At 45.6% G+C, this 14,127-nt stretch overlaps 1 protein-coding gene across 1 annotated transcript; it reads right to left on the bottom strand.

The window, feature by feature from the left end:
- Positions 1-279: 279 nt before the first annotated feature.
- LOC146190921 (uncharacterized) lies at positions 280-13,322 on the bottom strand. Its single transcript, XM_084599861.1, has 5 exons — positions 13,141-13,322; positions 10,325-10,504; positions 5,735-6,055; positions 2,618-2,815; positions 280-464 (listed from the first exon to the last, which is right to left on the bottom strand). Exons 1-5 carry the CDS (start codon positions 13,190-13,192, stop codon positions 451-453), a joined length of 765 nt encoding a protein of 254 aa, XP_084455987.1. The 5' UTR covers positions 13,193-13,322; the 3' UTR covers positions 280-450.
- Between the last annotated feature and the right edge of the window lie 805 nt (positions 13,323-14,127).

Genomic DNA, 14,127 nt, shown 5'->3' with positions numbered 1-14,127 from the left:
TTCTCCATCCATCCCATTTTATTTATTTGCACTTTGCTACACGAATCATCCGTAGGTTATCCATCTTCCATCCTTCTATTTTCTTTTCATTCCACATAAGTTTCCCTTGAGTGTACAACTGACATCCATTTCTACGAAATCATGCTAGAGTCGTTAAGAAGCCTCACACGAGTTGTTTCTCGCAACTCGAGCGGTTAGTTCCTCTCGTTACATGATTGAATTTTTTTTTACTAACATTTAGTGTGTCTACTTCAACTGGCAAAATTTCCAATAGACTTTAATGGGCATCCACGCAAGTGACCTCCCGGAAGTTGTCCTGCAAAAGGCATGCTCGAAAAAGTGTGATTCAGGCGGTCGTTCCGTGGCCACGTTCCAGCATACGTAGACTCCACAGCTCCTTGCGTTATCCTTGCGGGAGAAGGTACAGTCATGGTACCTATAGCTCCGCTTTTAGGGATGGGCACCTGAAAAAGGGCAGACGTTGCCATGGATCCGTGGATTTCAAACAGTGCCAAAACTGCGAGCAAAAATAAAGAGCAGAATCGTTTAAGGAAGACGTATCCGTGTTTCTTCACTTCTACATCGGTACACAGCAGTCGGTCTGAACCCTGATTGGTCCAGCCCCATAGCGTCATTGCTTCTAGAGTCAAAAAAGGTAAGGGCATGGTGACCTTCCAATATGTAAAAGGCCGAAAACCTAGACAAAGGCAATGTTGAGAATGAGACTACAGCTCCTGTTCCTGCCTCCTGCTGTACACCTTTCGTGTACTGCAGAATGAATGACATAGAAATTAACGTGAGCATCGCTGCTGCTCGCCCCCTTCCAGCCTCCCGAGTATTAAACTCAACAAAACTAGATTGTTACTTCTGTGTGCGCTTGTGTGTGTGCATGTGTATGTGTTCTTCATAAAGAAAGCAATAAAAATCCCAAAAAGAAAGGTGTTAGGCAAGGGGACACGATCTCCTCAGCACTATTCAGAGCTTGCTTAGAGAAGAAGCACTCAAACACTTGGAAAGGGAGCAGCTAGGAACAAGAGTTGATCTGCGATTTACTGATGACATTGCTTTGCTAAGTAACGCAGGGGAGGAATTGCAAATAACTATTGATGGCCTAGACAGAAAGAGTAAAAAGGCAGGCCTAAATATTGATATGCAGAAGACTAAGATAATGTTCAACAGCCCCAGAAAGAAACAGCAGGTAACCACAGGCTTCGGAGCACTGCAAGTGATAGGAGGATATGTCTGCTTTGGACAGGTAGTAACTGCAGGTCCGGACCATTAAAGGGGAATACTTCAGATAATAAAATTGGAATGGAGCGCATTTGGCGAGTACTCACAGATTATCACTAACAGATTACGGGTTGCATCTTACCGGTATTCACCAATGATTCTGAAACGTGGAGGCTATCGAATAGGGTTCTACTTAAGTTGAGGACAACGCAGAGAGCTATGGAAACCAAAATGGCAGGCGTAACGTCAAGAGATAGAGTGCAGAGTGGGTAAGAGAAATAACTCGAGTTAATGACATTCTAGTGGAAATTAAGAAGAAGAAATGGGCATGGGCAGGACATGTAGTGCGAAGAGAGGATAACCGATGTTCGCTTAAGGAAACAAATTGGATTCCGAGAGAAGGAAAGCGTAGAAGGGGGCGGCAGAAAGTTAGGTGGGCGGATGAGGCTAAAAAGTTCGCAGGGGTCAAGTGAACGCAGCTAGCACATGAACGGGTTAATTGAAGGCGTATGGGAAAGCCCTTTGCGCTGCAGTGGGTATAGCCCAGCTGATGATTATGATGTGTGTGTGTGTGTGTGTGTGTGTGTGTGTGTGTGTGTGTGTGTGTGTGTGTGTGTGTGTGTGTGTGTGTGTGTGTGTGTGTGTGTGTGTGTGTGTGTGTGTGTGTGTGTGTGTGTGTGTGTGTGTGTGCGTGCGTGCGCGTGCGTGCGTGCGTGCGTGCGTGTGTGTGTGTGTGTGTGTGTGTGTGTGTGTGTGCGTGTGCGTGTGCGTGTGCGTGTGCGTGTGCGTGTGTGTGTGTGTGTGTGTGTGTGTGTGTGTGTGTGTGTGTGTGTGTGTGTGTGTGTGTGTGTGTGTGTGTGTGTGTGTGTGTGTGTGTGTGTGTGTGTGTGTGTGTGTGTGTTAGAGAAAGAGACAGAACTGGGAATGAACTTACGTTGGCCTGCATCGGTAGATTACAGCATTCTAAAGACAACGATGTCATTTTCATTGAAAACGAAACAGTTATAGAATAAAAATGGTCAAAGTTATATCAGTGGCCGTTCTTCCATAACGACAAGCTTTTTGTCACATATCACTTATGTAGGCTATACCATACCATAGCAGTCGCTTACAAATAGTGAATACGGGTTCCTTTACGGCCTTTACGCTACGCGGGTTCAGGAAGAAAAAAAACATTCTGGAATGTAAAATTCTCAGCAGTGTTTGCATGGAAACGTCAGTGTCGAAAGAAAGATCAGCAAAATGAACTTTTGCCGAGAATAAAAGATGAAGTTCAGCCATGCCGAGTGTGTTTTTCGCTCAACAATGTTTGCAGTGGGCTCCTTCGCCGCCCACTGGCGGCGAAGGAGCGGTCACGTCGCCTTACATGCACGTGACCTCCACTAACCGTGGCACTCCCTGTGGCAGGCCTCGTTTGTGGGGAAGTTATTCTTGTTCCCCTTCTGTCCGCAGAATGTGAACGTCTTGCAGGTGTCCTCGGCCACGTTGTAGTACCAGCGCTGAAAGCAGGGCCAGCGGCTGCCCCGGTTCGGTTTCAGCGTACACAGCTCGGGTCTGCGGTGATGGCTGTGCTTGGGTCGGGGAGCTGTGGGACGAAAATGCGCAGAGCAATCAAAACAGAATCAACTAAAGCTTTTAGCGAAAGCTCTACTACGCCAGGTTTCGCCAATGGAACTTTCAGGTTGGTTTATAGTTAAGTAGGCATTACCCCAACGACCTTGACCTTTGACCTTGAGCCTGGTATGATGCTGAGGCCACCGCTCGCATTTAGTTTCGGCTCGGAGCAGAGCCCAACAGCACCGTCTGCGACTACACTGTGCCGTAGATGCACAGCTTTTGGTCTGTATCTAGGTTTAGAAGAGTTAAGCATGCATATTTTTCGTTGTTAAGCCCACCACATTCTTTCTATTCACAATTTCAAATTCAGAATGTACACTGCACCAGAACTCTACGGTATTAAAGTGACCACCTTGATCGTACTCTATGTCTATCGCTGAAATTCTATTGTACACTTTGCGCAGTAGATAAAGGAGACTTCAGTGACATCGGTTATTAACGTCGGATACAAAAAAATGAGGAAAGAATTTTCGCAAGCTCAATTTTAAACCGCGCGTTGTGCGTAACTTCGCGTTCTACGGAACAGGCAAACATGCCGCTACTGCAGAATCTGCTGGATAAGCTGGTGATTGTTGTGCTGAAAGTACTGAGGCAGTGGTCACAGTATTTTTTTCAAGTCTAGCGGCGCGTGGAAAAGGACGTGCTAAATTGAACATTTCAGGTGTACTGTCAAACCGCTTAAGTGAGACCAACCCCGTAATTTTACAACGATGTCTGTTAAAGGCGGTCTTCTGTTTATATGCCGTCTGCGTTGTAACACAAGATTCAACACTGAAGAGTCATAATTGAGCGAAGCCAACCATAAGTGCCTGTTATACGAAAGTGGTAAAGACAAACGCTTTTTTCTTGTTCTTTCAAACCTTACATTTAAATACTTACTCAGCGTCATGACTGCGCAATGATGACTGCTACCAATAGAGCGCATCACGCGCAATGTCATGCGCTGTTTTACCACAATGCTGATTGCTAATTGATTCGAACACAATGACGTCACTTACGGTTCTTACGGAATAATTGAATATCTAGGAAAATGAAAGTAACAGACATATCTTACAACTATACGCAGAGTTACTAAAAACTACGACTGTTATCAGTATGCCGGATGCCAGAACTAATGTCAATCATATTCGAAAGTTTTGTGGGAGCGGATTAGAGGAAAACGTTTTCTTTCTTTGTGATAGACCAAAGCGAGCCAATGCGCAGCATAGTTGCATGACTAGACTACATCTTCTATAAGCTATAGAACCGATACCGATCTAATTTCTGGCGGTTTGACACCGGAATATTTTTCGCGGATCCGCATCCAGCAAACTTTCGCCTTTCCTACGTTGGTCATTGATTATATGCTCTACATTTGCTCTCCTGAGTTGCTTAGCAGAGGAATGTCATCAGCGAATCGCATATTACTTCAAGTTATTCTCCATTAACTCTTACCAAAACGGGTATTTGAACGCCTTCCGTAAACACGCAGAGAACGGCATGGGAGAGATCATGTCTCCCTGTCTCCCTTATTAGAACTTTATTGCTTTCTTTATGGAATACTATTGCCACTGCGCCGCCGCTATACCTGTTCTTTTTTCGGGTAGAATGGCTGCAATTTAGAGCTGCAGGTACCAAATCTTGGCCATGTAATATAGATAGACGGCAAACAGCAGCCGTAGTATACTGTGAACATCCACATTACGTCTTGGATGGCACAAAAAAATTACTACAGTATGAGCAGGCAGGAAACAATGATTTCCGGTAAACAGCAGTTGTTTCGAGACGTTGTTTTTGCGTGTCCACCCTCAAAACTATATAACATCGTCCTGAGGCTCACTACTACTGCCAGCATTCAAACAAAATTTTCGAGGTATCCCTGAATGACAAAATCGAAATGGTTCGATAGAAGGTTCGGATATCGGGGAGTGATACAGTGAAATAAAAACGTTGCTTGCTAACATTTACGCCGGCGCCACTCAACGCAAAAACCGGCGCCTAAAATATGCGTTAAAAATCACTGATGCATCTAATTACATTACGTATTTGCAATTCGAGAGCACTGAAGGCTCCTGACACATTTACATCCAGTTTCACGTCATGCTTTATGGACCCCTGCACGCATATCTATCCGGATCCTCTATATCTGGTTTGTGGGTGCTCCGAGGAAGGTGTCCAGAGGTGGCAACTCGGATGTAATAAATGTACGTCAAAATGCAGTGCTGTAACTTTCGACATGATGATATAACTGCTTTACATATAACAGCTAGGGAACACTCCCGATCTGGCGACGGCACTTCCCGCCCGCCATTCAGCAAGTTTTATGAAATACATTCCATTTTTGCCTGATAAGGATTCCAATGCATATTAAAACAACCAACTGCCAAGTGACTTCGTTCCAACTGTGTAGTTGTAAATTACATCACACATGGTTGTTGTTTTTCGACTGCATGGTAGAAAACAGTAGGACGAAGTAGTAGCCTCGCCCCTAAAAAATGCCCGCGAGCCTGCAGTGGCCTCCCTATATTAGGATAATATACTGCTGTCAATCACCATCGACTTATCAGCTAACTGCGAAGCCAAGCTAGGAACGAGATGGTTGATCCCGACTCCATGAAACTAGGACCCGTATTGCGTATTTCCCTCGTTTTCAGAAGTGTCGTTTTCACCCTCATCTGATTAGCGGCAACGTCTGAACCGGAAATGGTGGAAATCCATCTAACATCCGGTTCCGGTGTTTCCACCAATCAGATGACACGAGGTGAAGGCGAAAATGACACTTCTGGAGACGACGTAAACTCAGAATACGGGCCTAGGTCGATGCCATTAAAGTGAAAGCCTCCTTTATATACCCCTTCGTCTTTAAAGCTTTGCGGACAGTAAGCCGTACAAAGGGTCCGATGCTGACCTAAATAGATGTGCACCGCATCTGGCCTGGTGATCCCGAACTCGAAGGCAGCTTCGTTAGTGGCCAGCGGGTCTTCCTGAGGCGAAGCCTTGGCCACCGGACGCTGCGACGTAGTTGCCACCGCAGCCTCGCTGCTACGCTGCTGCTGCTGAGCGGCGACCACCGCAGTGGAAGCGCGTCGTACAGGCGGAGCCGCCGCAGTCGTGGCAGCGTGATGCGTAGGGTGAGGGTGGTGGTGGCCCAGCATGGCCTTGGGCAGGTCGCTCTGCTGCGCCTGCCTCTTCTTCAGCAGCTCTTGGAGCCATTCGAAGCAGTCCACACCTGAGCGAGATCGAGAGAAGCACGAGCGCCGCCTCGTTTGTGCCAAAAGCGGACGAGCGCAGAACTTGCAGCCGTGCTTTGCGCTAAGCAAACGACAGCACGTCTACGTTTACAAGTATTACGCGCTCCAGTAGCTGGACGTCCGCAGCCCAGTAGTTTAAAGCTTTGAGTAGAGCGCATAGCTGGATTAGTTGATCGCTTAGAATATGATGAGGACGAGTTCTGGACTGTTCACGTTGAGAAATTATGCGACGCTGCAATTTCTTAAAGCGCTGTGAAGCCACGTACTACCCGGTTTTCATTACAACTGGTATTTAGGTGTGTCGGTAAGTGTTCATTTTGTTTTCATAGTGCGAACAAAGAAAGGACTAGACGGAAACAAAGAGCAGAGCTGAGAATAACAAGGAAGCGGGCTATCTTATTGCCTCCCACTTGTCCCAGCCTCAAATGCTTGTCTGGCTTTTATTTTGCATCGTATTTGTATGCAAATTCTTTCTTTAATAAAATCAGTTGAAAATGCTTGTTCGCATTTCCTTCTAGGTCTCGTGCTTGTTTGCGTTGTCGACAGACAGTGAACGTCTTCAACGTTTTAAAGTTAAAGCTTGAATAATTTAGAGCAAAATATAAGGGGTACAAGGTAGAGCCGATGTCAAGCCGCGGTGCACCACGAGGGGAAATGAGAAAAGTGGATACCTATGGAAGAGTGAAAGCCTGGCGGAACACAGGTTCTCAACGAGAGCGGAGGTCGCGCCGGTTGCTATGGCAACGATAGTAGGCATCAAGTTGTGCGATATGTAACACTGCGTCGGTACATGTATCAGCTGGTGCGGTTGGGCCAATAGAAGCCAGCTGCTCGCGAGTATAGCAGACTGTGTTGAGTGGGAGCTAAATAATAGTTCGATGACGCTGATGTGGTGTCTATTGATTTTGTGTTCTGTTATCACGTCCCGGATGCCGATTCCCCAGGATGTTGTCACGACCAGAAGTTGGCAACCAACGAGTGGGAGATCGCGCATTACCACTACCGTTACTTTGGTCAAGGCCGCGAATTGCAACTGATACGCGGCTCACCGTGCCAGGGAGTATACAGACGCCGCTTGCAAAGATGACATCGTACGGTGCTCGTAGATTCGATATGTTAGCGGAGCTGAATATGATAAACTAGGAACCAGTAGCCGCCACTGAAGTATTTGTACACGCGATCGGAGAGACAGTAAGACAGACCTTTGAGAAGGGCCGGCGAAATGTGAAGTCAAGGCTTCCGCTGCGGACTTCTCGGCAGCTCATGCCTATCCTTTACAGCAAATCAGCTTTTCTTAATTAATGTGATAAGCCGGTAAGCTTAGCTCTAAAAACTTTGACCTGTTTTTTTTCCTATGGATCGACATCATGCTCTCTCTCCATCCCTCCCTCCCTCTTTCTCTTTCTTTTCTCTTTCACTCCTTTCAGCCGTTTCCTCATGATTGGTTAGACAATCGAATATGTATTTGTAGGTCTCTATGTAGGATGATTTTTCACATAACTGGGCAACTTACGACTGCATCAATTAGTATGTGCGAGATAATAAAGGTACAATTTAGTGTATTTGGGATTAAGTGAGTAGCAAATTTTGCGTACGCAAAATTTGCACAGAACCGGGTTAATTGGGCTAGCCCAGAACCGGGTTAATTGGAGAAATATGGGAGAGGCCTTCGCCCTGCAGTGGATATAGTCAGGATGATGATGAAACGAGGATCCTCAAATAAACTCGCAGACAGCTCAACGAATCTCCTTTAGCACGTTCAGATTAGTAACATTTGTGGCCTTCTAGAACAGGAAATTTTATCGCATACGAAAAAATAAAGGTAACGATGCCACGATATCGGTTCCGCTCTGAGTTTTTATTTACATGGGTCTGATTGGCCCTCTCTACGCTGCGTATTTTGTTGCGAACCAGGTTCAATAGGCTGCAGTGCGCCGCTAAATAGAAAATGCGGCTCAGCCCCGTTGATCAAACATCCGTTGGCGTTTGGTGAGGCAGCTCACAGAGTACCAAAGCCCAGCTGTCGTCGACAGCAGTACGAAAAGAGCCGGTGCATGTTGAAAGGGAGAGGTGCGATCTATCGAAGCACCCGTGCTGGGAGTAGTGGCGACAGCGTAAGGTTATCGTCCAGAGTTCGCGCCAAGAACATCCTCACTGTGCAAGGTTTGGAGAGGTGCTGACACAAGATGGACACCAGAAGTCGAGCCTTTTCAACCACCTAGGCACTATCGATTCATTCCAAAGTTGTGCGTTCCTCCTCGCCGTCCACCGTGACTGGGTCTCCAGGCGGGCATCCCGGCAAATACGCAAACAGCAACGCGCGCTAACGGAATATTGAGGCACACCGTGAAAAAAAAAAAAAAAAAAAAAAAAAAAAAAAAAAAAGATTCGTGTGATGTGAGGAAAATCGTACAAATTAAGTGATCGTCGCGCGAGTCCTCAAAATACGGTACAGCATGTCTTCGAAGAACCTCAGCTACTAGTGATCGAGTGGATGCAACAGAAGCACCAGCAGCAAGACACAGAGATGCGGCAAAGAGAGGTCTACGTATTTCGCAGATGACAAATTAATGATGATTTCCGTCAATGCCACGCCTCTGCCTATCCACCCGATATGTACATATAAAGCGACGTGCGCTTGCAAATATGCCCCTTCATTACAGTACAGCTGTAATCTCCGAATGCCACCTGTTCAAAGGCGGGCACATTCGAAAACAAAACTGGGCTGTGGCTTCTAATGCTAAGTCTAATGATTTCGCATTATCAGACCTAAGCTGTCCTAAATGTCTCTGTTGCAATTTTTGGTATGACTGCAATTGTAGGAGTGTTTAATCTAGACGTCCCTCTTGTGATAAACGCGATATGACGTGAGAAGAACTGAACATTCCAATGTCCTGGTTGGCCGAAGATTGACTCGAGCATTCCCCTCAAGCCGACAAGCATTTCGCTCTAAGTGTGCTGTGGCTGGCAGGACACATTTCGCCTAGAGTGGCCGAACAGTAATCTTCTCTTCGCCGCCGTGGTGGTGGCCCAGCCACGATGCATCAGTGTTTCTCGCCACGGTGTTGTTCACGACCATTGAAACGTGCGATGCCTTTACCCGGTGGCAACCTAAAGCCTAGGGACTTTAGGTTGCCACACCTGGTCTGCAGATAACGTCATGGAGGGCCTTGATGGCAATCCCCGTCCGAGGAAATCCGGTTTTGTGTCGGCCGGTAAGGCACAGCAGGGTTAAGTCCAAGAGCGCTTTGTCTGAGACGCGGCGAATAACACTTAATGCCTATTTTAATAATTCGTGCTAGTAAGTTCTTTTACAAATTAAGATATTTTAAATGGCTGCGAATCAGTTGTAAAACTTGGCATACGCAGATGAAAATCATTCTCTCACTGTCGTATCACACGACAACGTACAGTCTTTGTCAAAAGTGTAGAGCCCAGAGGGTCTGCTTCTGAGCCACTTCGTGCGGCTTGTAAGCAGGGCTGAATGGGTGACCTGTAGGTATGGCATGTTAAAGAAGAAATATACCAGCCAAAAACCAAACACAGGAGGTCTGTACTCAATAAAGAAATCAGTTGTTAGTCCATTATCCCCTTGTGTGTTCGTTTTTTTTTTTTTTTTTGGGGGGGGGGGGGGGGGGGGGGGGGGGGGGGAAGGTAAATTTCTTCTTTAGCATTTCGAGTCTTCCGGATTTCTTGATGGTAAGATTTCTTTTGTCCTACCCTCTCCAATGGGAAAGAGCTCCACTAATGCTAATTGAGCGCCACTATACATAGCTCTAAAGCTGACCGCCTGGACTCTACACTCCTAGCAAAGTCTGTACGAACTATTCCCGGCTGCCTAGCTTTCAGCTAAGAAAGCCACTATATATAGAAAGGGAGCGGTTAAGCAACGCTCCCATTTAGTAATTAAGGGAGTGATTACTTACTAAAATACACCCAAGTGTAGCCATACTCCAAACCAGGGAGAATTTTTCTTCAACTACAAAGTTAATGTGAAAGTCGTATAGATCAATTTCCTTTATAGTCAAATGGCTGACCCTCGGGGTGGACATTAATTACTAATTACACTATTATTACAAATTATACTCCACGTTGGGGTTTCCAAAACGCATTATTCAATCACGTTTTAAGTGGTTAGGCCACGCACACCTCAAAATCCTAGTCACACGTGCATGCGAACGTGCATGCCCTGTTGTCCACGCGCCGTTCGGAAAGTAAGCAGCAAGAAAGAAGGCATGCCAGCTCACCTCCGCAGTTGATTTCGGCCTTGGACTTACGACCCTTCATGCGTTCCGTGATCTCGTCATCGCAAAAATTGAACGGCTGGCACAGGAAGGAAGACGCGTCGAAGTACCACCGCTGGTTGTACGGTATCCGGACTGCACTGTCCCGCTTTCGTCGACAGATGTCGCAAAGGTCGCATGTTCCTGAAACAAACCGAAGCAAATGTCTTTCCATTTCGCTTCACGCGTGAGCTCAATGTGCCCACTATGAAAGCAAATAGCGCACATTACCCGCATAATCCGAACTACATCGACTGCTGTGGCGAGGATTGAACCCGTTCCTTGGGTTCAGCAGTGAAGTGCCCCAACCACTGCACCATTCCGGCACGGCTTTGACACCATGCAGTGCCCCTCCTGAGGGAGGCGAGCAGGACATTCCTCTACACTTAACGGTTTCGAGCAGCACATAATTGCTGGTCTAAACAATCATTCTAGTATTCCAAGTCATGATGACTCATGCCTATAGTCACTGTAGTTGTTATTACTCATAACTAAGCATTTTACTCGTTTCCAGTCAGTTGCGGTCATTCAAGTCGTTATTTGACATATTGGTCTTACATAGTCATTAGCAGCCATGATAAGGCATGCCTAGCGATTCTACTCGTTATTACTCATATCTAAGCATTTCTACTCGTTTCCAATCAGTTACGGTCATTTCAGGTCGTTGTTTGACGTATTGGTCGTTTCGTAGTCATATAATAAATCATGCCTAGTCATTGTAATCACAATCACTCATCGCTAAGCATTTTTACTCTTTTCCAGTCATTTACGGTCATTTCAAGTCGTCGTTTGACATATCGGTCGTTTCGTAGTCATGATGAGTCATTCCTAGTCATTGTAGTCATTACCAACCATCGCTAAGCATTTTGCTCATTTCCAATCAGTTGCGGTCATTTCAAGTCGTAGGTTTACATATTGGTCATTACAAGTAACTTTAGTCATTATTATTCATCACTATCAGTCATTAGCATTAGTCACTAAATCTATCGGTATCTATTTATGTTTTTTTCATTACCTATTCCCATCAATCGTTTTCATTCTTAATCTCCCTTCTCACACGTCCGCTATTTGCGAGTGAAATATCGCAAAGATCACGCGCACAGCTCCCGCGCACAGATTTTCGCTCCATGCCTAGAATGGGTAAAAACATGAGCCATAATTTCATATCCGCTTATGGCGAGGTTCGCACGCAGTGGCAAGAAGGAACACCAATTCGCCCTAAATCTGCTTGTATGACAAGAACACAACAAGAATAAGAGGTAGTGCACCCGGGGCTCACATTTCCTCGCCTCTTTTTGATTGTATAGCTCGGACAGGACCGGAAGATAATCTGTTCAAGCAAAACATAGAATGCGCTGTAGTGAAGTGCTCCTGATTAATTTAGACACCCGGAGTTCTCTAGCATGCGATGATGTCACACAGCACCCATATTTTGCATTTGGCGAGCTCCATCCAAGCACAGGTACAAATGCACCTCGTCAGCAGAACAGCATTCAAGGATCGAACTCGTGACCTTGGGATCACTTGCCGAATGTTAAAGCCACTAAGCCACCATAATAATAATAAAAAAAAAAACAGTGTTTGTATGACTCCAGTATTTATTTTTTTTTTTAATCCAAAAAAGCTGTAAGTTTCAAAAGAGGCAGTAATAACTTGTAAGTAGGGGTATGCGAATATTCGAAAATTTCGACTAGTGTTCGAATCCTCCCATTTGATTATTAAAACGAATCTTTTTAAACAAATTGAATATGCTCAACTTTCCGAAAAGCTTTTTTTTTATAATTGGCGCTGGTTCAGATAATGCCTGCCATATTTCTCTCTGCTCTGCGATGCTCCAGAAACAGGGGCCGCCCATATCTCCCAGATCTTCACAATTATCCGTAAAATGTACAAATTTAGAACCATCTTTACGATGTTCCGAATCTTAGTTATTAGCTATGATTTTAAGAAAAACAAATGTTATTCCCAAAAAATGTTGAAATTCTAATAAAACACACAATTCCACATACTACCGTGCTCCATCACGAAAGGGCAACATATGCCATCTGTAGGGATCATCATCAGCGCTGCAACGTCTTAGTACCGTACTGTGTCGCACGGAAAGGGGAAGGGGATAATTTCCCCCGAAATCTTGTAGGAGCGTTTGGTATTTTTCTACACCTGTAGCCTTTGTTAAATAGCCTTTGTTCGCGGGCTGCATCTTTCGCGTCAGCCTCACTTGCCTTTTTTTTTTTTTTTTTAGCTCTAACACGTGAGAAGTGGCAACTTTTTGTGCCAACGAAGAAAGCAGACACGTTCGGCTCTTCAACAGCATGTCCCCGAGACGTGAAAATGTCGCACGATGGCAAGGCTGACATCAATGTTGCTACTTCGTAAAAAGCTAGCCGCAGGCAACCAGGGAGGCCAGGTAAGTTTTCTAAGTGGTAGCGACTTTGGCGTTAATTACTCGTTCAAACCGCCTCTTCGAAGCAAAAAGTTCAGCACATACTCCTGCTGGGTGTCAGTTATCACGCCGGGACACTTTTCTGAAAAATCTTCAAGTGCTACTCTTCTGCGCAAAGAAAAATACGTAGCGTTTGACCCAAATGAGTTTCGCGCGTCAAACAAGATGTTTAATTTCACTTGTGTTATTATGAATTTGACCAAGCTGGCTGCAGAAATAAACCACTTAAAAGTTTGGAAAGAATATGTGCGCTTTCAGACCTCTCCCGCACCACTATTCTATCGCGGGTATAACCACTGACAGTAGTAAACAAAGAAGACAAATGGTTGTAGCTTACCCTGCTCGAAAAGAAGCAGCATCCAAACCAGCGTAATCTTCGCCAAACCCATTAAGAGGAGCCGTACGAATTGATATCACGGGCAGAGCGTCTCAGCCTCGTCTCGACTGCACGGCGGATGCAGCTTGCGCACCACGGGTACGCTCCCCTTCCACTCGAGACGGATCCGGTCTACCCGTACAGTACCATTGTCTGCTGTCAGGAAAAAAAAAAAAGAAGAAAAAACTCGAGCGAAGAAAAAGAAGTCGGTGGCCAGCTATGCGGACTCCGTGCGAAGGGACTCGCGTGGTGTCGCATATATATTCCTCCCGTTTGACTTCCTTGCTGCTCTACTCGTGTTGTGACCGAGGGCGAGAGAGCTGTTTGCAGCCCTTCGCATGTTCAGGAAGACACAGGAGAGCAAAAAAGCTACACAGGCGTAGAAAGTGAACAGGACGAGCGCTGTTGCCTGTTGCTTGGAAATCAAGGGACGTGCTAAGGGACCCGACCCTCACGATGACAGCAAAAGGGTAAAGTTCCTAAAGAAAGGAAAAACGAGTGAACGTTCGCGCAGGCATATTAACCAGAGTACAGAGTAGAAGAAGCGGATTGCCAGCGTGAAGTCATCTTTTCTTCTGCGGTTTTTCGTCCCTTCAGCCTACTTTCTCAGTGTGTTTTGTTTCAACAGTGCTCATATACCAAGTGTTTCAGGAAGCTCGCGTCAATTTTTTAATATAAATAGGCTCTCTGATATCATAACATTCCTTTTGCGGCATAGTAATGGTATGTTTGGCAGACAGCAGAAAACGTATGAATAATATTAACTGAATAATCTAGTTATTGAATTTTAATTGCAAACTTTTGAACCGTGATAGATACGCGCCTACTTACGTCCAGAGATTTCGAGGTGGTGATTCATAAGAGCCATATTATTTACTTCAGAATTTCGAAAGCGTAATTACCGTTCGCTCTGCGACTCAGCAAATTTTGCATATATGGCGCAATTCG

The sequence above is a fragment of the Amblyomma maculatum genome, chromosome 4, assembly GCF_055883805.1.
Source record: "Amblyomma maculatum isolate TAMU_Amacu chromosome 4, ASM5588380v1, whole genome shotgun sequence".
NCBI classification, from domain to species: domain Eukaryota; kingdom Metazoa; phylum Arthropoda; class Arachnida; order Ixodida; family Ixodidae; genus Amblyomma; species Amblyomma maculatum.
This window is presented reverse-complemented; position numbering and strand designations above follow the sequence as displayed.

Bases quoted from the DNA above. Each gene is read 5' to 3' on its own strand.
- LOC146190921 (XM_084599861.1), bottom strand. From the start codon at position 13,192: ATGGGTTTGGCGAAGATTACGCTGGTTTGGATGCTGCTTCTTTTCGAG. The intron at 6,056-10,324 runs GTGAGCTGGCAT...GATCTCGCTCAG, and splicing joins GGCCGAAATCAACTGCGGAG to GTGTGGACTGCTTCGAATGG. The intron at 2,816-5,734 runs GTCAGCATCGGA...TTCGTCCCACAG, and splicing joins TGCGGTGCACATCTATTTAG to CTCCCCGACCCAAGCACAGC.